This window comes from Oncorhynchus gorbuscha, linkage group LG22, assembly GCF_021184085.1.
Source record: "Oncorhynchus gorbuscha isolate QuinsamMale2020 ecotype Even-year linkage group LG22, OgorEven_v1.0, whole genome shotgun sequence".
Taxonomy (NCBI): Eukaryota; Metazoa; Chordata; class Actinopteri; order Salmoniformes; family Salmonidae; genus Oncorhynchus; species Oncorhynchus gorbuscha.
The window spans coordinates 50,016,280-50,043,247 of record NC_060194.1 but is presented as its reverse complement, the minus strand read 5'-3'; the positions used below and the strand labels follow the sequence as shown (position 1 = coordinate 50,043,247).

At 45.2% G+C, this 26,968-nt stretch overlaps 1 protein-coding gene across 7 annotated transcripts in view; it reads left to right on the top strand.

The window, feature by feature from the left end:
• Positions 1-219: 219 nt before the first annotated feature.
• The window catches only part of LOC124009248 (casein kinase I-like), a 66,917-nt gene continuing 40,168 nt past the window's right edge, over positions 220-26,968 (top strand). For 4 of the 7 annotated variants that reach the window (XM_046320850.1, XM_046320848.1, XM_046320845.1 and 1 more), the window contains exons 1-2: positions 232-399; positions 20,975-21,802. In XM_046320850.1, the coding sequence (XP_046176806.1) occupies positions 21,572-21,802 (231 nt within the window). In that variant the 5' untranslated portion in view covers positions 232-399; positions 20,975-21,571. Of the gene's footprint in view, positions 400-20,974; positions 21,803-26,968 lie in introns of all 7 variants that reach the window. The other 3 variants (XM_046320852.1, XM_046320851.1, XM_046320846.1) reach the window with 2 other exon arrangements.

The following is a 26,968-nucleotide window of genomic DNA, read 5'->3' as shown; positions in this document are numbered from 1 at the left end:
CAGCATTTTACTGTAAGGTCTACCTACACCTGTTGTATTCGGCGCAGCAGACAAATCCATTTGATTTGAAGACCAGTCAGTCGTTTTGATGCTCTCGAACACGGCCTGTGACGAGCTATTCTCCAAACCAAGTTACGCTAGTTTAACAACTTATCTGGAGCAGGGAACTGCGCAGCGGCAGAAGAAAAAAAAAATGTTACGCTCGTTCGTTACCTGACTGGCGAGGTTGAGTTTACAGAGACAACATCCACAGGAGAGAGAGAGAGAGGAGGAACACGGAATGAAGAAAATTACATTAAACAAAAAACACAATGTTGGAATTACCGTGTCTTAAACCAACCGGAGAAGGTACACGCTTTCCCTCCCTTCGTTCATCGTGTGTTTGTTTTTCACCAATAGGTTAGTGAAAAATGAATTGAAAGAAATGTGCATCAATCTCGACAGTAACAGTTACGGATTAAGGAGTTGCCCTGTTTTTTTTTGTTGTCGTAATTATATTTATTATTCGGGAAATGTCAACAAACGGATTGTTTTTTTGTTCATCTGTAAACGTATAGCTATAACGTTATCAACTCTACTTTTGTATTTACAACTTTGAATGTCTTTTGAAAACCAACGACAATATATCGTAGTGAAGTTCCATCGCTAGGCCATAGCAACAAATCAACTGCCAGTTAGCAACAAATCAACTGCCAGTTAGCAACAAATCAACTGCCAGTTAGCAACAAATCAACTGCCAGTTAGCAACAAATCAACTGCCAGTTAGCAACAAATCAACTGCCAGTTAGCAACAAATCAACTGCCAGTTAGCAACAAATCAACTGCCAGTTGCAACAAATCAACTGCCAGTTAGCAACAAATCAACTGCCAGTTAGCAAATCAACTGCCAGTTAGCAACAAATCAACTGCCAGTTAGCAACAAATCAACTGCCAGTTAACAAATCAACTGCCAGTTAGCAACAAATCAACTGCCAGTTAGCAACAAATCAACTGCCAGTTAGCAACAAATCAACTGCCAGTTAGCAACAAATCAACTGCCAGTTAGCAACAAATCAACTGACGGTTAGCAAAGCTAGCTAGGTACAGTAACTTCCTGTTAGGCAAATTAGCTGGTTAGCAAAGCTAGCTAGGTACAGTAACTTCCTGTTAGGCAAATTAGCTGGTTAGCAAAGCTAGCTAGGTACAGTAACTTCCTGTTAGGCAAATTAGCTGGTTAGCAAAGCTAGCTAAATGTACATATTACAATAGGTGCATTTTGATTGATTATCTAACTCACCAGATATCACCTGGCATTAACCGCGTTAGGTAATTGGTTGAGGTAAAAGCCTACAGCTAGCCGACGCCGGTGAATCTGCCTGCTCTAGCTAACGTTAGCTAGGCGACTAGCTGCGACACCAGTTAGCGTGCTATCTAAAACCGCAACTGAATATGTTAGTTAGACATCTCGCTAACTTGTGTTCGCTTTATAATGCAAATGTTATAGTTCATAATCGATTGTCAACTACGACGACAAACGCCAGGAAGACAACTAGCTAATGTTAGCTAGCATATCGATGTGTAGCAAGCTAGGACAACAGGTAAATGTTTCAGGCCTAGCTAACTAATCCCCCGTGATTAATGTGTTCAAGCTGTGTAAAAACATCAACGTCACGTACAATGTAAAAAATGAGTAACGTCAACTAGTTAGTGTATTACCTACATTGGTTCGTCGACCAACCTAAACGGATACACACAAAACCCTGTTCACACTAACTAGGCTAACAGTCAGCTACCTATCCAGGCAGCCTATAACTAGTTAGCGAGCTTGGGCCTAACTCGATTAGCTAACCAAATATTTTTACAGTAGGTCAGGCGTAAGTTTTCCAGATACCTGACGAGATCGACTCTACTGAAAATCAAGCCAACCTATCTATCTTTGCATTGATCTTGTCAATGGCTGTATTGCAAGCATAACTTATGACTAACTTAACGAGCTAGTAGTAGTAGTACGTTGACTTTACATGTCTAGGTACTTGGTTAGTTGCTGTCTGTATTTGGAGTATATTCTTGCTAGATACTTGTTTAGTTGCTGTCTATGTTTGGAGTATATTCTTGCTAGATACTTGTTTAGTTGCTGTCTGTGTTTGGAGTATATTCTTGCTAGATACTTGTTTAGTTGCTGTCTGTGTTTGGAGTATATTCTTGCTAGATACTTGTTTAGTTGCTGTCTGTGTTTGGAGTATATTCTTGCTAGATACTTGTTTAGTTGCTGTCTGTGTTTGGAGTATATTCTTGCTAGCTACTTGGTTAGTTGCTGTCTGTGTTTGGAGTATATTCTTGCTCGCTACGTACTGATGTTCTCCCAGGATCTTTGCCCCTTGCCACGCCATAAACCAAACAAACCCAAAACGAAAGCCTTTTTGTTTTTTTTGTTGCTGTTATCCAACTGGCAGTATCACTTAAGATGAATTACTAAGGAGTCTTGTTCCTAAAACCACCCAGCCATCACATTTTGAACGAGACAATGGATTCCCCTGGCTGTGTTTACAAACATATCCTCTTGTTTATTATGAAGTGAGACAACTGTGTCATTTGTAGAAATTCATCACAACACAAGCTACCACTAAACAGTCTTTGAAATGTGTCATCAGCACAGCAGCGAAACTGTAAAAGCTAGAGATTAAGTAACCAGAGTAAGGCCTACCCGGCTGGATGTGGATGTCGATATTTGTGGCTTTGCTGCACACCACAGAAATCAGCTGCACATGTAGGAGGGTCTGAATTTAAGGTCATATTGTGTGGTGTTGTGATGATAGTCTCAGTCATAACTGATCAGATGCATATGTCAGGAGCAAGAGGTTACGTGGTATTCCTCCCAAATGGCACCCTTATGACCACAGCCCAAGGGCACTATATAGGGAAAAGGGAGCCATTTGGGACGCTTCAATGGATAGAGACCTTGTTGTTCCGCCTGTCTCTGTCTGTCTGGGGCTGTGAAACTGGTTCGTTGAGAATAACAGATAATCCCATAAATACATGGCAGTTCCTGTTCATGACTGACAGTCTCTCTGCTGTGCTAGTTATCAAGACAGACTAGCCTGGTTGACAGTCTCTTTGCTGTGCTAGTTATCAAGACAGACTAGCCTGGTTGACAGTCTCTCTTTTGTGCTAGTTATCAAGACAGACTAGCCCGGTTGACAGTCTCTCTGCTGTGCTAGTTATTTAGACAGACTAGCCTGGTTCACAGTCTCTCTGCTGTGCTAGTTATGAAGACAGACCAGTCTGGTTCACAGTCTCTCTGCTGTGCTAGATATTTAGACAGACTAGCCTGGTTGACAGTCTCTCTGCTGTGCTAGTTATGAAGACAGACCAGTCTGGTTCACAGTCTCTCTGCTGTGCTAGATATTTAGACAGACTAGCCTGGTTGACAGTCTCTCTGCTGTTCTAGTTATGAAGACAGACCAGTCTGGTTCACAGTCACTCTGCTGTTCTAGTTATGAAGACAGACCAGTCTGGTTCACAGTCACTCTACTGTTCTAGTTATGAAGACAGACCAGTCTGGTTCACAGTCACTCTACTGTTCTAGTTATGAAGACAGACCAGTCTGGTTCACAGTCACTCTGCTGTTCTAGTTATGAAGACAGACCAGTCTGGTTCACAGTCTCTCTGCTGTTCTAGTTATGAAGACAGACCAGTCTGGTTCACAGTCACTCTGCTGTTCTAGTTATGAAGACAGACCAGTCTGGTTCACAGTCACTCTGCTGTTCTAGTTATGAAGACAGACCAGTCTGGTTCACAGTCTCTCTGCTGTTCTAGTTATGAAGACAGACTGATAGTTATGAAGACAGACTGATAGTTATGAAGACAGACTGATAGTTATGAAGACAGACTGATAGTTTAGCCTGGTCCCAGATCTTTGTATTATTATTTTTAATCCACGATAGGAGTTGGCTGCTATACAATACAAACAGATCTGAGAACAGGCTAGGTTACTAGTGATAGATTGGGGTATAGGTAGGTATCCATTAGGATGCCATGTGGCCTTGCTGGTCTTTCTGTAACCTGACCCCCAATGGAAGCCGGAGAGGTATAGGCTGGTCTCTCTGTAACCTGACCCCCAATGGAAGCTGGAGAGGTATAGGCCTATACATCACCAGCAACAAACAATACCCCCTGTGTGTGTGTGTGTGTGTGTGTGTGTGTGTGTGTGTGTGTGTGTGTGTGTGTGTGTGTGTGTGTGTGTGTGTGTGTGTGTGTGTGTGTGTGTGTGTGTGTGTGTACAAAACATTAGCAACACTTTCCTAATATTTAGTTGCACCCCCTTTTGCCCTCAGAACAGCCTCAATTAATCTGTGCATGGACTCTGCAAGGTGTCCACAGGGATGCTGGCCCATGTTGACTTCAATGCTTCCCACAGTTGTGTCAAGTTGGCTGGATGACCTTTGGGTTGCGCTGCTTTATCTTGGCCAGGTCGCAGTTGTAAATGAGAACTTGTTCTCAACTGGCCTACCTGGTTAAATAAAGTTGGGGAAAAAATAACTAAATATCGTTCGCCTGGTTCGTCTGTCATAGAAAGAGCAGGTGTTCCTAATGTTTTGTACACTACAACCCACACAGTAAAATACAGTAGGGGGATGTTCCACAGCCTACACATTTTCTTTCTTGCTTAAGATTCCTGCTAGGTCTAGCTATAGCATGATGTTGATGTATTCCTGCTAGGTCTAGCTATAGCATGATGTTGATGTATTCCTGCTAGGTCTAGCTATAGCATGTTGTTGATGGATTCCTGCTAGGTCTAGCTATAGCATGATGTTGATGTATTCCTACTAGGTCTAGCTATAGCATGTTGTTGATGGATTCCTGCTAGGTCTAGCTATTGCATGTTGTTGATGGATTCCTGCTAGGTCTAGCTATAGCATGATGTTGATGTATTCCTACTAGGTCTAGCTATAGCATGTTGTTGATGGATTCCTACTAGGTCTAGCTATAGCATGATGTTGACTTATTCCTACTAGGTCTAGCTATAGCATGTTGTTGATGGATTCCTACTAGGTCTAGCTATAGCATGTTGTTGATGGATTCCTGCTAGGTCTAGCTATAGCATGATGTTGATGTATTCCTACTAGGTCTAGCTATAGCATGTTGTTGATGGATTCCTGCTAGGTCTAGCTATAGCATGTTGTTGATGGATTCCTACTAGGTCTAGCTATAGCATGTTGTTGATGGATTCCTGCTAGGTCTAGCTATAGCATGATGTTGATGTATTCCTACTAGGTCTAGCTATAGCATGTTGTTGATGTATTCCTACTAGGTCTAGCTATAGCATGTTGTTGATGTATTCCTACTAGGTCTAGCTATAGCATGATGTTGATGTATTCCTACTAGGTCTAGCTATAGCATGTTGTTGATGGATTCCTGCTAGGTCTAGCTATAGCATGTTGTTGATGGATTCCTACTAGGTCTAGCTATAGCATGTTGTTGATGGATTCCTGCTAGGTCTAGCTATAGCATGTTGTTGATGGATTCCTGCTAGGTCTAGCTATAGCATGTTGTTGATGGATTCCTGCTAGGTCTAGCTATAGCATGTTGTTGATGGATTCCTGCTAGGTCTAGCTATAGCATGATGTTGATGTATTCCTACTAGGTCTAGCTATAGCATGTTGTTGATGTATTCCTACTAGGTCTAGCTATAGCATGTTGTTGATGGATTCCTGCTAGGTCTAGCTATAGCATGTTGTTGATGGATTCCTGCTAGGTCTAGCTATAGCATGTTGTTGATGTATTCCTGCTAGGTCTAGCTATAGCATGATGTTGATGTATTCCTGTTAGGTCTAGCTATAGCATGTTGTTGATGTATTCCTACTAGGTCTAGCTATAGCATGTTGTTGATGTATTCCTGCTAGGTCTAGCTATAGCATGATGTTGATGTATTCATGCTAGGTCTAGCTATAGCATGATGTTGATGTATTCATGCTAGGTCTAGCTATAGCATGATGTTGATGTATTCCTGCTAGGTCTAGCTATAGCATGTTGTTGATGGATTCCTGCTAGGTCTAGCTATAGCATGATGTTGATGGATTCCTGCTAGGTCTAGCTATAGCATGTTGTTGATGTATTCCTACTAGGTCTAGCTATAGCATGATGTTGATGCGATTTTAAAAAATGGTATACCACTTTTCCAGACATTTTAAAGATCTGTTAATCTGTAAGATTTGTGTGGGACTATCTGGACCAAATGAACCTATTGCCTACCAAAAGGCTCTTTATAAGACGGAGAGATGGAGTCTAATCTTAGATGAAATGTCTGTGACACTTCAACCAGAGACAAAACCCCTCTAGATTGCTGACCTGCATAGATGGCTAATAATACCAGGCCTGTTGAGATCAGCGTACTCCTGTCTGCTGCGTGTTCAACCCAGATATCTCTACTGTATGTTTGTACACGCACTGCAAGTCATCCTTGGGCCATATTACCATGGTAGGTTACCATGTATCATATAGTTTGAAACCACTTTCTCTTTGGCTTATCTTACTTTATTTTGTCAGTGTAAAGACAGCCTAAGTCATGTTATGTCCACACTGTGTCCCAACTGGCAACCTAGTATCTATTACAGCCATTCTGTCCACACTGTGTCCCAACTGGCAAACTAGTATCTATTACAGCCATTCTGTCTACACTGTGTCCCAACTGGCAACCTAGTATCTATTACAGCCATTCTGTCCACATTGTGTCCCAACTGGCAACCTAGTATCTATTACAGCCATTCTGTCCACACTGTGTCCCAACTGGCAAACTAGTATCTATTACAGCCATTCTGTCCACACTGTGTCCCAACTGGCAAACTAGTATCTATTACAGCCATTCTGTCCACACTGTGTCCCAACTGGCAAACTAGTATCTATTACAGCCATTCTGTCCACACTGTGTCCCAACTGGCAACCTAGTATCTATTACAGCCATTCTGTCCACACTGTGTCCCAACTGGCAAACTAGTATCTATTACAGCCATTCTGTCCACACTGTGTCCCAACTGGCAACCTAGTATCTATTACAGCCATTCTGTCCACACTGTGTCCCAACTGGCAACCTAGTATCTATTACAGCCATTCTGTCCACACTCGGAGCTCTACGGACAATTTCATGGCTTGGTTTTTGCTCTGACATGCACTGTCAACTGAGGGACCGTATATAGACAGTTGTGTGCCTTTCCAAATCATGTCAAATCAATTGAATTTACCACAGGTGGACTCCAATCAAGTTGTAGAAACATCTCATGGATGATCAATGGAAATGGGATGCACCTGAGCTGAGTTTTGTGCTGTATACGACCAAACAATTGACTAGTCAAGTAAATGGGGTCAGCTCTGTGTTCGTATATAAATCAAATTGTTATGAATCAGTCTTCTTACATTAGCTGATGTCACAAAGTGCTGTACAAAAACCCAGCAAAATCCCCAAACAGCAAGCATTGCAGGTTTAGAAGCATGGTAGCTAGGAAAAATTCCCTAGAAAGGCCAGAACCTAGGAAGAAACCTAGAGAGGAACCAGGCTATGAGGGGTGGCTTGTCCTCTTCTGGCTGTGCCGGGTGGAGACTATAACAGAACATGGCCAAGATGTTCAAATGTTCATAGATGACCAGCAGGGTCAAATAATATTAATCACAGTGGTTGTAGAGGGTGCAACACGTCAGCACCTCAATAGTAAATGTCATTTGGCTTTTCATAGCCGATCATTGCGAGTCTTTCTACCTCTCCTGCTGTCTCTGGAGAGTTGAAAACAGCAGGTCTGGGACAGGTAGCACGTCCAGTGAACAGCTCAGGGTTCCATAGCCTGATTCCATAGCCTGATTGTTTTATTTCGCTACATCAAGTAGTGTCTTATAAGTGGGCTTGGGCGGTATTAAGATTGTCATACCATCATACCGACCTTATGCCATACCCAAATATTTGATAATACCAGCACTGAACACAAGGGGCGCTGTTTTCTAACCTCACTGATACTCTATAATCCGAAGGTTAGCAATGCTAACAAGTACATGTAAAATCCATTAGAATATGCTTACTAAATGCTAACAAGTTCATTGCGAACATTTTGTACAGTTTCTGACCTAAACTATACAAGTAACTCAAAGGCTACACAGTTTGCTGTACTCACAAAACAAATCTCAGCCAGGAGGGGATTTCTCTGCTGTTACCAAGCGAATGCTTGATTTTGGTAGACCCTAACCACATAATTAGATAGCTAACCAGCTACTAAATTAGCAAACCAAAAGCACAACTGCAGAGCATTTAGCATATTTTAGACAGTTAACTTAATAGTTATAAGATATCTAGCAGGCAAAGATTTAGTTGTGAATTCCGTACTGTAACTAGGTCACCTGGCGCGTGTTGAACAACTGAGTGAATCACACGGCTCCGGTCTCTGGTCGTTGTGTGTTTTTATAAACAAACACCACGTGACTGGGAACTACTGTAAGCTACATAATAATGTTCTTTATCCCCTAACCAGGGACATCACTAGACATTCAGAACATCCGGGTCTCAGCCCTGAAGACTCCGGAGGGGGTGGGATTTGATTCCTGCGTGGCCCCGCACTCTTGGCCTCGCATGCTTGCAGGAACATGTAGCAAAAACAACGCGATGTTGCATGTCTCACTGCTTTGTTCCATGCGCTGTGCTCTACTGATAATGAACACTTCTTAATATTGACCACGTGTTGTTCCAAATACAACGGTTGGTGGTTAGCTAGCTGGCGAATTTTAGCTTTATTTGCATTGACATGAAATCAAAATGCCTCAAAACACCACATGGTATCAATAACATGCAGAAATAAGCCACTGTGACAAATAAAGTTTGATTTGAAAACCAATGGAACAGGCTAATGGTTTCAAATGGTAAATCAGAATATATTGGTCACCTAAACGTACTTAACAGATGTTATTGTGGGTGTAGGGAAATGCTTGTGTTCCTATCTCCAACAGTGCAGTAATATCTAACAATACACAAGGGGCTCCGGAGTGGCGCAGCGGTCTCAGGCACTGCATCTCAGTGCTAGAGGCGTCACTACAGACCCTGGTTCGATTCCAGGCTGTATCACAACCGGCTGTGATTGGGAGTCCCATAGAGCGGCGCCCAATTGGTCCAGCGTCGTCTGGGTTTGGCCTGGGGTAGGCCGCCATTGTAAATAAGAATTTGTTCTTAACTGACTTGCTTTGTTAAATAAAGGTTGAATAAATAAATATACACACATCTCAAATTAAAATAATAAAATTAAGAAATGTATGAATATTAGGAGGAGCAATGTCGGGGTGTCATTGACTAGAATACAGTTGAATACAGGATACAGGATAGGATAGTATGTAAACATTAAAGTGATTTCAAGTCTATGTATATGGGGCAGCAGCCTCTAAGGTGCAGGGTTGAGTAACCAGGTGAGTGATTCTATGTATATGGGGCAGCAGCCTCTAAGGTGCAGGGTTGAGTAACCAGGTGAGTGATTCTATGTCTATGGATATAGGGCAGCAGCCTCTAAGGTGCAGGGTTGAGTAACCAGGTGAGTGATTCTATGGATATAGGGCAGCAGCCTCTAAGGTGCAGGGTTGAGTAACCGGGTGGTTACTTTAACAGCCTGATGGCCTTTAGATAGAAGCTGTTTTTCAGTCTCTCGGTCCCAGCTTTGATCATGTCCTTGATGATCTTTATATATGGAAGTCTATTAAATAATTGCTTCCACTGATATGGTCAGATTTTTGCCTAGGCTACTTTGAAGCAAGGTTAAACATGCCTCATAATATGTAGTAAAACGTCCTTGATGTCTTTTATTCCCCCAGTAAGACAAGTGTCCTTGATGTCTTTATTGTACAGACACTCTTGGCGACTCCTCAAAGTTGTCGTTCTGTCTGTTCACAACAGCTGACATGAGAGTGGGAGGTCTGTTCCTCTAAGCAGAGAGCTGGGCTGGAGAGGGAGGGGTGATAGGACAGAGTGGCAACGAGCACTAGAGAGAAAGCTTGGCTGGGGAAAGAAAGAGAGAGACAGGGGGGTGATAGGACAGAGTGGCAAAGAGCACTAGAGAGAAAGCTTGGCTGGGGAAAGAAAGAGAGAGACAGGGGGGTGATAGGACAGAGTGGCAAAGAGCACTAGAGAGAAAGCTTGGCTGGGGAAAGAGAGAGAGAGGAGTGTATTTTTAGAGCTGGTACTCAAACACTAGATAACACTTCCTGCCTGGACCTGACCAGTAGCTGTACTGTAGGATGGGAGTGGCTCTGGTTTCTGGACCTGACCAGTAGCTGTACTGTAGGATGAGAGGGGCTCTGGTTTCTGGACCTGACCAGTAGCTGTACTGTAGGATGAGAGGGGCTCTGGTTTCTGGACCTGACCAGTAGCTGTACTGTAGGATGGGAGGGGCTCTGGTTTCTGGACCTGACCAGTGGCTGTACTGTAGGATGAGAGGGGCTCTGGTTTCTGGATCTGACCAGTAGCTGTACTGTAGGATGAGAGGGGCTCTGGTTTCTGGACCTGACCAGTAGCTGTACTGTAGGATGAGGTGGGCTCTGGTTTCTGGACCTGACCAGTAGCTGTACTGTAGGATGAGGTGGGCTCTGGTTTCTGGACCTGACCAGTAGCTGTACTGTGGGATGAGAGGGGCTCTGGTTTCTGGACCTGACCAGTAGCTGTACTGTGGGATGGGAGGGGCTCTGGTTTCTGGACCTGACCAGTAGCTGTACTGTAGGATGAGGTGGGCTCTGGTTTCTGGACCTGACCAGTAGCTGTACTGTAGGATGGGAGGGGCTCTGGTTTCTGGACCTGACCAGTAGCTGTACTGTAGGATGAGAGGGGCTCTGGTTTCTGGACCTGACCAGTGGCTGTACTGTAGGATGAGGTGGGCTCTGGTTTCTGGACCTGACCAGTAGCTGTACTGTAGGATGAGAGGGGCTCTGGTTTCTGGACCTGATCAGTAGCTGTACTGTAGGATGGGAGGGGCTCTGGTTTCTGGACCTGATCAGTAGCTGTACTGTAGGATGGGAGGGGCTCTGGTTTCTGGACCTGACCAGTAGCTGTACTGTAGGATGAGAGGGGCTCTGGTTTCTGGACCTGATCAGTAGCTGTACTGTAGGATGGGAGGGGCTCTGGTTTCTGGACCTGATCAGTAGCTGTACTGTAGGATGGGAGGGGCTCTGGTTTCTGGACCTGACCAGTAGCTGTACTGTAGGATGAGAGGGGCTCTGGTTTCTGGACCTGATCAGTAGCTGTACTGTAGGATGGGAGGGGCTCTGGTTTCTGGACCTGACCAGTAGCTGTACTGTAGGATGAGGTGGGCTCTGGTTTCTGGACCTGACCAGTAGCTGTACTGTAGGATGAGAGGGATTCTGGTTTCTGGACCTGACCAGTAGCTGTACTGTGGGATGAGAGGGGCTCTGGTTTCTGGACCTGACCAGTAGCTGTACTGTAGGATGGCTCTGGTTTCTAACTCCGTCAGTCAGACGCTGAGCAGGCAGCTGCAGTAAATGACATACAGCTTTCAACACGACTTCCATTCTACTTTCTGTCCTGGATAATTCCCCTCTCCCCCTCGACCTTATAGTTCTGTTTGACGATCAGAGGAAAAATGGATGTCTGTAGCTCAGTTGGTAGAGCATGGCGCTTGTAACGCCAGGGTAGTGGGTTCGATCCCCGGGACCACCCATACGTAGAATGTATGCACACATGACTGTAAGTCGCTTTGGATAAAAGCGTCTGCTAAATGGCATAAATTATTAATAATAATATATTCTTATAGCGCCCAGAGCACTATGCAACATTTCTAAATGCACATACAGCTGTATATTGTAACACATAGTAGCTGACTAATGTCAGAGACAATTCTGCACATTCTAATACTTTGTTTTAGTTTGTCATGTCCTTGACCTTATTAAAATGGTTAACACTAAAATAATGGTCTAATTTTGTTATTACTAACATGTAATGAAAAGTTATGATTGGTTTCCAGATATGTCCTGCTGTGCTATCTAGGTGGCGTTTTTTTTCACAACACAGTTAAGCCAAAACCATGGCCTGTTATTCAGAGGGGCCATTTCACCCTTAGGCAATAGGGGGCAGTTTGGGATGTAGGCAATTGCAGGAAGCTTGGCCCCAGTGGAGTACTGAGCCGTACGCTCTACCCTCTGTAGCGCCTTGCGGTCAGATGCCGAGCAGTTCCCATACCAGGCGGTGTTGCAACCGGTCAGGATGCTCTCGATGGTGCAGCTGTCAAACTTTTTGAGGATCTGGGGAACCATGCCAAAGCTTTTTAGTTTCCTGGGGGGGGGGGGGGTTTGTCGTCCCCTCTTCACGACTGTCTTGCTTGGTGTGTTTGGACCATGATAGATCGTTGGTGATGTGGACACCAAGGAACTTGAAACTCTCGACCCGGTCCACTACAGTCCCGTTGATTTTAATGGGAGCCTGTTCTGCCCACCTTTTCCTGTAGTCCACGATCAGGTCCTTTTGTCTTGCTCACATTGAGGGAGAGGTTGTTGTCCTGGCACCACACTGCCAGTTCTCTGACCTCCCTATAGGCTGTCACATCGTTGTCGGTGATCAGGCCTACCACTGTTGTGTCGTCAGCAAACTTAATGATGGGGTTGGAGTTGTTTGGCCACGCAGTCGTGGGTGAACAGGGAGTACAGGAGGGGACTAAGTCCACACCCCTAAGGGGCCCCAGTGTTGAGGATCAGCATGGCTATTCTGGTTGGGATATGTACGTACGGTCACTGAAGGGACGACGTCGTCGATGCACTTATTGATGAAGCAGGTGACTGATGTGGTATACATCTCATTGCCATTGGGTGAATCCCGGAACATGTTCCAGTCTGTGCTAGCAAAACAGTCCTGTAGCATAGCATCCGCGCCACCTGACCACTTCTGTATTGAGCGAGTCACTGGTACTTCCTGCTTTTATTTTTTTCTTGTAAGCAGGAATCAGGAGGATAGAAAAATGGTTGGATTTACCAAATGGAGGTCGGGGGAGAGCTTTGGTTGCGTAGTAAAGGTGGTCTAGGATTTTTTTCCCCCTCTGGTTGCACATGTGACATGCTGATAGGAATTAGGTAAAACTGATTTAAGTTTCCCTGCATTAAAGTCCCCGGCCACTAGGGGCGCCACTTCTGGGAGAGCATTTTCTTGTTTGCTTATGGCTTATAGAGTTGGTTGAGTGCGCTCTTAGTGCCAGTGTCGGTCTGTGTAGACGGCTACAAATAATGTAGATAAGAACTCCCTTGGTAGATAGTGTGGTCTACAGCTTATCATAAGGTACTCTACTTCAGGCGAGCAATACCTTGAGACTTCTTTAATATTAGACATCGCGCACCAGCTGTTATTGACAAAAAGACACGCACTCCAAACCCTCGTCTTAGCAGACGTAGCTTTTCTGTTCTGCCGGTGCATTGAAAATGATTTCTTGAGTCAGTTGTTTGAATGGCGTTAGGAGTGTGTTCATGTTTCAAGTTTCAAACATGTTCTCAAATGCCGTTGAAATGGCAGCAGCGGTATGAGAACCAGCCCATTCTTGAGAAATACGGCTTTCCTCAGTACGAAATCCTCATCGACCCACTGTTCTGTCAGACTCAGCATGCTCATGGTGCTATTGAAGCTAATAACAGTGACACCCATAGCAAGTAGCTCGTGGATGTGCATTTCAGAAATACTGTGTAACTCCGGTAGGGCAACATCTGTAAAAATAGTGCCTACTTGGTAGTGTGTACCGGAGCTCGAAGTGCTCGACCAGTCGGCGAAAGCCAACATCATCCACGACAGAGAACGGTTGATCGTCAAGGGCAATGAATTCCATTATCTTGGCATTAATGGATTTAGCCTTTTTCAGTTTCAAATGACTGCTCGACTTGATCTGGTTTGGTTATTGTAAGTGTGTGTTTAGTTTTTTTTCTTCTTTTGCTCTAAGTAGTTGCTGAACGTCTGGGGGTGATGCACTTTCTAATGAGTAGTTAGGTTTGTGGTATTGAAAAATGTCACTTTCTCCCCTCCTCGGGAAATAGTAGCAGCACAAATGGTGCATATGGCCTTGAAACGTTAAAATAGATCCACACAGCAGACGTTGTGGGCCAGGTTAGGAATGCTGTGTAGCACATGGCCTGTACCTTCCTTTGAAACGTTAAAATAGATCCAGACAGCAGACGTTGTGGGCCAGGTTAGGAATGCTGTGTTGCACATGGCCTTTACCTTCCTTTGAAACGTTAAAATAGATCCAGACAGCAGACGTTGTGGGCCAGGTTAGGAATGCTGTGTTGCATATGGCCTTTATCTTCATTTGAAACGTTAAAATAGATCCAGACAGCAGACGTTGTGGGCCAGGTTAGGAATGCTGTGTTGCACATGGCCTTTATCTTCCTTTGAAACGTTAAAATAGATCCAGACAGCAGACGTTGTGGGCCAGGTTAGGAATGCTGTGTTGCATATGGCTTTTATCTTCCTTTTGAAACGTTAAAATAGATCCAGACAGCAGACGTTGTGGGCCAGGTTAGGAATGCTGTGTTGCACATGGCCTTTATCTTCCTTTTGAAACGTTAAAATAGATCCACACAGCAGATGTTGTGGGCCAGGTTAGGAATGCTGTGTTGCACATGGCCTTTACCTTCCTTTGAAACGTTAAAATAGATCCAGACAGCAGACGTTGTTGGCCAGGTTAAGAATGCTGTGTTGCACATGGCCTTTATCTTCCTTTGAAACGTTAATAGATCCAGACAGCAGACGTTGTGGGCCAGGTCAGGAATGCTGTGTTGCACATGGCCTTTATCTTCCTTTTGAAACGTTAAAATAGATCCACACAGCAGATGTTGTGGGCCAGGTTAGGAATGCTGTGTTGCACATGGCCCTTATCTTCCTTTTGAAACGTTAAAATGGATCCACACAGCAGACGTTGTGGGCCAGGTTAGGAATGCTGTGTTGCACATGGCCTTTATCTTCCTTTGAAACGTTAAAATAGATCCACACAGCAGACGTTGTGGGCCAGGTTAGGAATGCTGTGTTGCACATGGCCTTTATCTTCCTTTTGAAACGTTAAAATAGATCCACACAGCAGATGTTGTGGGCCAGGTTAGGAATGCTGTGTTGCACATGGCCCTTATCTTCCTTTTGAAACGTTAAAATGGATCCACACAGCAGACGTTGTGGGCCAGGTTAGGAATGCTGTGTTGCACATGGCCTTTATCTTCCTTTGAAACGTTAAAATAGATCCACACAGCAGACGTTGTGGGCCAGGTTAGGAATGCTGTGTTGCACATGGCCTTTATCTTCCTTTTGAAACGTTAAAATAGATCCACACAGCAGATGTTGTGGGCCAGGTTAGGAATGCTGTGTTGCACATGGCCTTTATCTTCCTTTGAAACGTTAAAATAGATCCAGACAGCAGACGTTGTGGGCCAGGTTAGGAATGCTGTGTTGCACATGGCCTTTATCTTCCTTTGAAACGTTAAAATAGATCCACACAGCAGACGTTGTGGGCCAGGTTAGGAATGCTGTGTTGCACATGGCCTTTATCTTCCTTTTGCGTTAAAATAGATCCACACAGCAGATGTTGTGGGCCAGGTTGAATGCTGTGTTGCACATCTTTATCTTCCTTTGAAACGTTAAAATAGATCCAGACAGCAGACGTTATGGCCAGGCAGAATTTGACATTGGCCTTTATCTTTTTGTACGTTAATAGATCCAGACAGCACGTTGTGGGCCAGGTCAGGAATGCTGTGTTGCACATGGCCTTTATCTTCCTTTTGAAACGTTAAAATAGATCCACAGCAGATGTTGTGGGCCGATTCCGAATGCTGTGTTATGGCTTATCTTCCTTTGAAACGTTAAAAATCAACACGTTTGGGCCAGGTTAGGAATGCTGTGTTGCACATGGCCTTTATCTTCCCAGACCACAAGTGGTTTAAGCCAGGTTGAATGCTGTGTTGCAATGGCCTTTATCTTCCTTTGAAACGTTTTGTTTTGGGCCAGGTTAGGAATGCTGTGTTGCACATGGCCTTTATCTTTTTTGAAACGTTAAAATGATCCACACAAACGTTGGGGGAAAGGAATGCTGTGTTGATGGCCTTTATCTTCCTTTTGAAACGTTAAAATAGATCCACACAGCAGACGTTGTGGGCCAGGTTGAAGAGATGGCCTTTACCAGATCTTCCTGGTATTGGACACAAAGGGGAAATAACCTTCTGGTATAGATCCACAAAGGGACGATAACCAGGTTAGGAATGCTGTGTTATTGCTGTACTTTTCATGGGGCGTCATCATCTTCTGGTATTGGACACGGCAATTTGACATTGGTTTTGTACCTAACCTTCTGGCCCGATTTGCCACAAATATCCGCCGATTCCGATATGCTTACCAAAAATCAACATTTCTTCGATTCTCCCCCCCTGACCTCAAGTGGTTTAAGCATTGTTGTGGAATAACAACATCAAATTTTGTTTTTCTATAAGAAGTGTGATTTTTGAGACTGAAAACTGGGGGAAAAACGGAACCTGGAAAACTAAACGGAGAGCAGGTGAAGAGATGGTACCAGATGAATAAAAAATAACCTTCTGGTATTGGACACAAAGGGACGATAACCTTCTGGTATTGACACAAAGGGACGATAACCTTCTGGTATTGGACAAAGGGACGATAACCTTCTGGTATTTGACACAAAGGGACGATAACCTTCTGGTATTGACACAAAGGGACGATAACCTTCTGGTATTGACACAAAGGGACGATAACCTTCTGGTATTGACACAAAGGGACGATAACCTTCTGGTATTGGACACAAAGGGGACAAAGGGACGATAACCTTCTGGTATTTGACACAAAGGGACGATAACCTTCTGGTATTGTCACAAAGGGACGATAACCTTCTGGTATTGACACAAAGGGACGATAACCTTCTGGTATTTGACACAAAGGGACAATAACCTTCTGGTATTAACACAAAGGGACGATAACCTGGTATTTGACACAAAGGGACGATAACCTGGTATTTGACACAAAGGGACGATAACCTTCTGGTATTGACACAAAGGGACGATAACCTGGTATTTGACACAAAGGGACGATAACCTTCTGGTATTGACACAAAGGGACGATAACCTTCTGGTATTGACACAAAGGGACGATAACCTTCTGGTATTGACACAAAGGGACGATAACCTTCTGGTATTGAGACAAAGGGACGATAACCTTCTGGTATTAACACAAAGGGACGATAACCTGGTATTGGACACAAAGGGACGATAACCTTCTGGTATTGGACACAAAGGGACGATAACCTTCTGGTATTGGACACAAAGGGACGATAACCTGGTATTTGACACAAAGAGACAACGTTTAGGTATTTAGTTCGACACATGGACAATAATGTTCTGGTATTTAATTGACACAAATGGACAAAACGTCAAAACAATAAACAGTAGTAAAGAAGCAACCAAACGGCTACAAAAGGCTAAACGCCTGTAAACCTTTAGCAGGCTGTTCATACTCTCACCACTGAGAATTAGTTGTAGACCTAAGTAACAAGTTACCTTCACAACAGTCCTCTCGATTGACAAAGAACGGGTATATATACTCACAGCAACCGGCACATTCAATTAGGAGAAACCGGACCAATGCGCACTTTATTGAGTGAAGTAAAAGCAGCCAACAAGTGCTCAGCATATGTGGGAACTCCTTCAAGACTGTTGGAAAAGCATTCCAGATGAAGCTGGTTGAGAGTGCCAATAGTGTGCCAAGCTGTCTTAAAGGCAAAGGGTGGCTATTTGAATAACCTTAAATATAAAATCTATTTTGATTTACCTTTTTTGGGGTTACTACATGATTACATGTGTAGTTTCATAGTTTTGTTGCCTTCACTATTTTTCTACAATGTAGAAAATAGTAAAAATAAAGAAAAACCCTTGAATGAGTAGGTGTTCTAAAACGTTTTACCGGCAGTGCACATACAGGCCTATGGCGACATACAGGCCTATAGCTGCTATAGTGACTGAATAAGCAATCAACTTGCGTGATATAGAGGTAGGTGGGAGGTGCGCACACTCTAGGAACACTGCGCGGCCTCGAAGGATTGTGTGCCCGATACCATGCCCTAGAAACACGGTGGGCCAGACACCACGCCCTAGAAACACGGTGGACCAGACACCACGCCCTAGAAACACGGTGGACCAGACACCACGCCCTAGAAACACGGTGGGCCAGACACCACGCCCTAGAAACACGGTGGGCCAGACACCACGCCCTAGAAACACGGTGGACCAGACACCACGCCCTAGAAACACGGTGGACCAGACACCACGCCCTAGAAACACGGTGGACCAGACCCCACGCCCTAGAAACACGGTGGGCCAGACACCACGCTCTAGAAACACGGTGGACCAGACACCACGCCCTAGAAACACGGACCAGACACCACGCCCTAGAAACACGGACCAGACACCACGCCCTAGAAACACGGTGGACCAGACACCACGCCCTAGAAACACGGTGGACCAGACACCACGCCCTAGAAACACGGTGGGCCAGACACCACGCCCTAGAAACACGGTGGGCCAGACACCACGCTCTAGAAACACGGTGGGCCAGACACCACGCCCTAGAAACACGGTGGACCAGACACCACGCTCTAGAAACACGGTGGGCCAGACACCACGCCCTAGAAACACGGTGGACCAGACACCACGCCCTAGAAACACGGTGGGCCAGACACCACGCCCTAGAAACACGGTGGGCCAGACACCACGCCCTAGAAACACGGTGGGCCAGACACCACGCTCTAGAAACACGGTGGGCCAGACACCACGCTCTAGAAACACGGTGGGCCAGACACCACGCTCTAGAAACACGGTGGGCCAGACACCACGCCCTAGAAACACGGTGGGCCAGACACCACGCTCTAGAAACACGGTGGGCCAGACACCACGCTCTAGAAACACGGTGGGCCAGACACCACGCTCTAGAAACACGGTGGGCCAGACACCACGCTCTAGAAACACGGTGGGCCAGACACCACGCTCTAGAAACACGGTGGGCCAGACACCACGCTCTAGAAACACGGTGGGCCAGACACCACGCCCTAGAAACACGGTGGGCCAGACACCACGCCCTAGAAACACGGTGGGCCAGACACCACGCCCTAGAAACACGGTGGGCCAGACACCACGCCCTAGAAACACGGTGGGCCAGACACCACGCTCTAGAAACACGGTGGGCCAGACACCACGCTCTAGAAACACGGTGGGCCAGACACCACGCTCTAGAAACACGGTGGGCCAGACACCACGCCTAGAAACACGGTGGGCCAGACACCACGCCCTAGAAACACGGTGGGCCAGACACCACGCCCTAGAAACACGGTGGGCCAGACACCACGCCCTAGAAACACGGTGGGCCAGACACCACGCCCTAGAAACACGGTGGGCCAGACACCACGCCCTAGAAACACGGTGGGCCAGACACCACGCTCTAGAAACACGGTGGGCCAGACACCACGCTCTAGAAACACGGTGGGCCAGACACCACGCTCTAGAAACACGGTGGGCCAGACACCACGCCCTAGAAACACGGTGGGCCAGACACCACGCTCTAGAAACACGGTGGGCCAGACACCACGCCCTAGAAACACGGTGGACCAGACACCACGCCCTAGAAACACGGTGGGCCAGACACCACGCCCTAGAAACACGGTGGGCCAGACACCACGCTCTAGAAACACGGTGGGCCAGACACCACGCTCTAGAAACACGGTGGGCCAGACACCACGCCCTAGAAACACGGTGGGCCAGACACCACGCCCTAGAAACACGGTGGGCCAGACACCACGCCCTAGAAACACGGTGGGCCAGACACCACGCTCTAGAAACACGGTGGGCCAGACACCACGCCCTAGAAACACGGTGGGCCAGACACCACGCCCTAGAAACACGGTGGGCCAGACACCACGCCCTAGAAACACGGTGGGCCAGACACCACGCCCTAGAAACACGGTGGGCCAGACACCACGCCCTAGAAACACGGTGGGCCAGACACCACGCCCTAGAAACACGGTGGGCCAGACACCACGCCCTAGAAACACGGTGGGCCAGACACCACGCCCTAGAAACACGGTGGGCCAGACACCACGCTCTAGAAACACGGTGGACCAGACACCACGCTCTAGAAACACGGTGGGCCAGACACCACGCTCTAGAAACACGGTGGGCCAGACACCACGCTCTAGAAACACGGTGGGCCAGACACCACGCTCTAGAAACACGGTGGGCCAGACACCACGCTCTAGAAACACGGTGGGCCAGACACCACGCTCTAGAAACACGGTGGGCCAGACACCACGCTCTAGAAACACGGTGGGCCAGACACCACGCTCTAGAAACACGGTGGGCCAGACACCACGCTCTAGAAACACGGTGCGCCAGACACCACGCTCTAGAAACACGGTGGGCCAGACACCACGCTCTAGAAACACGGTGCGCCAGACACCACGCTCTAGAAACACGGTGGGCCAGACACCACGCTCTAGAAACACGGTGCGCCAGACACCACACCCTAGAAACACGGTGGGCCAGACAACACGCTCTAGAAACACGGTGGGCCAGACACCACGCTCTAGAAACACGGTGCGCCAGACACCACGCTCTCGAAACATGGTGCCGCTTTTGAAACACTGTGTCGCCCTAGAAACACGGTGCGCCAGACACCACGCCCTAGAAACACGGTGGCTAGACACCACGCTCTAGAGACAGAGTTTGGAGAAATGGAAATGTCTGTACTTGGCACTTGTGGAAATGGAAAAAGGTGGTTCGATGAGAAAGCAGTGGAAAGCTGGCATCCTCACCGATTGATTTAAACATATTGTTGAATTACAGCATGCTATAGCTACCTAGCTGTTTGTGTGTATATGAGATCCATTTGAATTGCTATGTTGTAGATTAATGGAGTATTCCCTGATTATAACAGTTGACGTTCTGTCTCTTCCCCCAGGTGTAGAGCTGTTGTGTTAGCCCGTCTGTCCAACCAACCGCTCCACCAGGTGTATCAGACCGCTGGGAATGACTGCACCTTCACAACCTCACCAGGAGTGGGCCCTGGAGGACGACGCCCACATCAATCACACAGCCAGGAGCTAGGAGCACATTTCTTCCTTTTAGCTAGGATAGCCTTTCTTACTTTAGCTAGGAGCACCTTCCTTCCTTTAGCTAGGAGCACCTTCCTTCCTTTAGCTAGGAGCACCTTCCTTCCTTAGTTAGCTGGTGTGAGTCCAGTCCTAGGTTTAGATGCAGCTTTGATGCTGGTGGTGATTTAGAGAGAGAGAGAGAGAGAGAGAGACTCACAGAAGAGGATGGCTCATCAGTTCACCTGATCTCTACCCTCACTGTTGCTAACTTGATTAGTAGTTATCAGCCGTAGAGTATATTCACACTCACACATTCAGTACTAGTCCTACACTGTGTGGTGACTTGGCTCCCTCCACCTCTCCATTCCCCTCCACGCCCCCTGCCGGTCTGGTGGATGTTTTGGCAGCTCTGAGGACTGCATGGCAGTGGCGTAATCGTGGAGAGGCCAGGGTACCACAAACTTATGGACTTTGACAAGAGAGGAGGAGGAAAGGGAGAGGCAGAGGAAGGGAAGAGGATGTCAAAGACGGGAGGGAGCCGGTCGGGGCACGGCAGTCGCAGCTCGGGGAGCAACTCCGGGGTGCTCATGGTGGGCCCTAACTTCCGGGTCGGGAAGAAGATCGGCTGTGGGAACTTTGGAGAGCTTCGCCTGGGGAAGAACCTGTACACTAATGAATATGTGGCCATCAAACTGGTGAGTGGACCTAATGCTATAACATATTATATGAACATGGAGGTTGAACCTTGGGACTGTTCTCTCTGCTGCCGCACGGCAAGTGGTCCCGGAGCGCCAAGTCTAGGACCAAGCCATAAGACTCCTAAACATATAAACAAATGGGTACCCAGACTATTTGCATTGCCCCCCATCCCTTATTTTATGCCCAGCTACTCTATGCATAGCCACGTTAATAACTCTACCTACATGTACATAATTACCTCGACACCGGTACCCCCCGCACATTGACACATTGACTGTATAGCCCCGCTATTGTTATTTACTGCTGCTCTTTAATCATTTGTTTTTCATATCTCTTACTTTTTAGGGGGGATTTTCTTAAAACGGAATTGTTGGTTAAGGGCTTGTAAGTAAGCATTTCACAGTAAGGTCTACACCTGTTGTATTTGGTGCATGTGACAAATAAAATTGGATTTGAAGTAGCTAGCAAGCTAGCCAACCTTAGCCTGTTAGCTTGGGTGCTTGACTGCCATTGTGAGGCCAGAATGCTCGGATCAACCCTAGTCCTCGGCCAGAGTCCAGTGTGCGCTCTGAACTCTGAGAGGGAAACGATTTGGATTTAGACTATACCTTAGTTATATTATATAAACATGAGGTTGAACCATACAGTGCATTTGGAAAGTATTCCGACCCTTGACTTTTTAAAACATTTTGTTATGTTACAGGCTTATTCAAAATTTTATGAAATTATTTTTTCCCCTCAATCTACAGTGGGTTGTGAAAGTATTCATCCCCTTGGCATTTTTCCTATTTTGTTACCTTACAACCTGGAATTAAATTAGATTTTTTTTGGGGGGGGGGTGTATCATTTGATTCACACAATATGCTTACCACTTTGAAGTTTTATTGGGAAACAAACAAGAAATAAAACAAAAAAATTGAAAACTTGAGTGCGTATAACATTCATCCCCCCCAAAGTCAATACTTTGTAGAGCCACCTTTTGCAGCAATTACAGCTGTAAGTCTCTTGGGGTATGTCTCTATAAGCTTGGCACATCCAGCCATTGGGATTTTTGCCCATTCTTCAAGGCAAAACTGCTCCAGCTCCTTCAAGTTGGATGGGTTCTGCTGGTGTACAGCAATCTTTAAGTCATACCACAGATTCTCAATTGGATTGAGATCTGGGCTTTGATTATGTCTTTCCAAGACATTTAAATGTTTCCCCTTAAACCACTTGAGTGTTGCTTTAGCAGTATGCTTAGGGTCATTGTCCTGCTGGAAGGTGAACCTCTGTCCCAGTCTCAAATCTCTGGAACACTGAAACAGGTTTCCCTCAAGAATTTCCCAGTATTTAGCACCATCCATCATTCCTTCAATTCTGACCAGTTTCCCAGTCCCTGCCGATGGAAAAACATTCCCACAGCATGATGGTGTTGATGGTGGGATGGTTTTCTCGGGGTGATGAGAGGTGTTTGGTTTGTGACAGACATTGCGTTTTCCTTGATTGCCAAAAAGCTCCATTTTAGTCTCATCTGACCAGAGTACCTTCCATGTTTGGGGAGTCTCTCACGTGCTTATTTATTTCTGGTCACTCTTCCGTAAAGCCCAGCTCTGTGTAGTGTACGGCTTAAAGTGGTTCTATGGACAGATATTCCAATCTCCGCTGTGGAGCTTTTGCAGCTCCTTCAGGGTTATCTTTGCTCTCTTTGTTGCCTCTCTGATTAATGCCCTCCTTGCCTCATCTGTGAGTTTTGGTGGGTGGCCTTCACTTGGCAGGTTTGTTGTGGTGCCATATTCTTTCCATTTTTTAATAATATATTTAATGGTGCTCCGTGGGATGTTCAAAGTTTCAGTTATTTTTTTATAACCCAACCCTGATCTGGACTTCTCCACAACTTTGTCCCTGACCTGTTTGGAGAGCTCCTTGGTCTTCATGGCGCTTCTTGCTTGGTGGTGCCTCTTGCTTAGTGGTGTTGCAGACTCTGGGGCCTTTCAGAACAGGTGTATATATACTGAGATCATGTGACCACTTTTCTGGGTTTTTTAAAAATAATTTTTTGAAACAAGTAATTTTTTTCATTTCACTTCACCAATTTGGGCTGTTTTGTGTATGTCCATCACATGAAATCCAAATTCCAAGGTTGTAATGCAACAAAGTAGGAAAAACACCAAGGGGGATGAATACTTTTGCAAGGCACTGTACTCACAATACCCCATAATGACAAAGCAAAAACAGGTTTTTAGAAATGCTTGCAAATTTGTAAAAAAAAAGGTTTTAAAGGAAATATCACATTTACATAAGTATTCAGACCTAAGGGGAGCTTTGAGTTGGTCAGTAGCCTACAGAGTGGTGGAAGTAGAGTACCATCCTCTAGCCAGTACCATCCTCAAATCAGTACCAGTAAAGTACCATCCTCTAGCCAGTACCATCCTCTAGCCAGTACCATCCTCTAGTCAGTACCATCCTCTAGTCAGTACCAGTAAAGTACCATCCTCTAGCCAGTACCATCCTCTAGTCAGTACCATCCTCTAGTCAGTACCAGTAGAGTACCATCCTCTGTTCAGTACCATCCTCTGTTCAGTACCATCCTCTAGTCAGTACCATCCTCTAGTCAGTACCATCCTCTAGTCAGTACCAGTAGAGTACCATCCTCTAGTCAGTACCAGTAGAGTACCATCCTCTAGTCAGTACCAGTAGAGTACCATTCTCTAGTCAGTACCATCCTCTAGTCAGTACCATCCTCTAGTCAGTACCAGTAAAGTACCATCCTCTAGTCAGTACCATCCTCTAGTCAGTACCATCCTCTAGTCAGTACCATCCTCTAGTCAGTACCAGTAGAGTACCATCCTCTAGTCAGTACCATCCTCTAGTCAGTACCATCCTCTAGTCAGTACCATCCTCTAGTCAGTACCATCCTCTAGTCAGTACCAGTAGAGTACCATCCTCTAGTCAGTACCATCCTCTAGTCAGTACCATCCTCTAGTCAGTACCATCCTCTAGTCAGTACCATCCTCTAGTCAGTACCATCCTCTAGTCAGTACCATCCTAACCAACAGTCAGTACCATCCTCTAGATCTGAATCAGTACCATCCTCTAGTCAGTACCATAAACTACTAGTCAGTACCGTTAGGATCGTAGACCATGAAACATGAAACATGTCAAATGCTTACTTACAATTCCTTAACCAACAATGCGGTAAAAAAAAGTTTATTCTGTGCTTTCAGTTACAGATATTTTTTATAGATGTGATCTGACAAAAGTTTGTATCTGCAAAGGACTTTAACTAAACTAGCTGAAAAGGTCAATGCAACTAAAGGACATAAACCGTTAGGATAGTTGAAAAGCGTCAATGCAATGAAACATGAAACATAAACGTTCAAATAGATCTTTAAACGTACAAACTCTGTTACGACTATGAATGGACATTTACATGTTCAATTCTTACTTTACGTCTCCCTTTACTCGGTTACAGATATTTTTTATAGATGCCACATTACTGACAAAAGTTTGTATCTGCAAAGGACATAAACCGAACGTAGCTAGTTGAAATTAGCTAGTCAATCAAGCAACTAAAGGACATAAACCGAACGTAGCTAGTTGAAATTAGCTCGTCAATCAAGCAACTAAAGGACATAAACCGAACGTAGCTAGTTGAAATTAGCTCGTCAATCAAGCAACTAAAGGACATAAACCGAAGGTAGCTAGTTGAAATTAGCTCGTCAATCAAGCAACTAAAGGACATAAACCGAATGTAGCTAGTTGAAATTAGCTCGTCAATCAAGCAACTAAAGGACATAAACCGAACGTAGCTAGTTGAAATTAGCTCGTCAATCAAGCAACTAAAGGACATAAACCGAAGGTAGCTAGTTGAAATTAGCTCGTCAATCAAGCAACTAAAGGACATAAACCGAAGGTAGCTAGTTGAAATTAGCTCGTCAATCAAGCAACTAAAGGACATAAACCGAACGTAGCTAGTTGAAATTAGCTCGTCAATCAAGCAACTAAAGGACATAAACCGAACGTAGCTAGTTGAAATTAGCTCGTCAATCAAGCAACTAAAGGACATAAACCGAAGGTAGCTAGTTGAAATTAGCTCGTCAATCAAGCAACTAAAGGACATAAACCGAATGTAGCTAGTTGAAATTAGCTCGTCAATCAAGCAACTAAAGGACATAAACCGAACGTAGCTAGTTGAAATTAGCTCGTCAATCAAGCAACTAAAGGACATAAACCGAAGGTAGCTAGTTGAAATTAGCTCGTCAATCAAGCAACTAAAGGACATAAACCGAAGGTAGCTAGTTGAAATTAGCTCGTCAATCAAGCAACTAAAGGACATAAACCGAACGTAGCTAGTTGAAATTAGCTCGTCAATCAAGCAACTAAAGGACATAAACCGAACGTAGCTAGTTGAAATTAGCTCGTCAATCAAGCAACTCCAGCCCAGACGTTGGAGTTGCTTTGCAGGTTCTGGTTTCTTTTTCAAAAAAGAAGTCGAGAGCTTGTTTTCGACCTGCATTCAATAACGACGTTATACCAGTAGATGGCGTAGTAAAGGCTTGGGCCTTCAGCAAATGACTCATGTGAGAGTGATGAAGACCCAGAAGAGCCTTGTCAAGAATAACCGCCTGAGCTGCAAAAGAGAAGTAAATCTGATTTAAGCTAGGCTTATTATCTAAATATGCCATCCTGTTGTGTGTCATTTAATTGCATCGTTTATTTTTATAGCCGCGTGGGGCTAATGTGGTGATCATGTCATCAAATGAATCACACTTTTCCCAGTATTTGGGACTGTAGGCCTTATATTAGTCATTATGACTGGTGTATTTGTGAATTCTACTCTGTGTGTAGGCTTGTTGCAGCCATTTGCGATGCTCAACCCTGTCACATATTAGGATACAGTTGAAGTCTGAAGTTTACATACACCTTGGCCAAATACATTTAAACTCAGTTTTGCACAATTCCTGACATTTAGTCCTAGTAATAATTCCCTGTCTTAGGTCAGTTAGGATCACCACTTTATTTTAAGAATGTGAAATGTCAGAATAATAGTAGACAGAATTATTTATTTCAGCTTTTATTTCTTTCATCACATTCACAGTGGGTCAGAAGTTTACATATACTCAATTAGTATTGGGTATATTGCCTTTAAACTGTTTAACTTGGGTCAAATGTTTCGGGTAGCC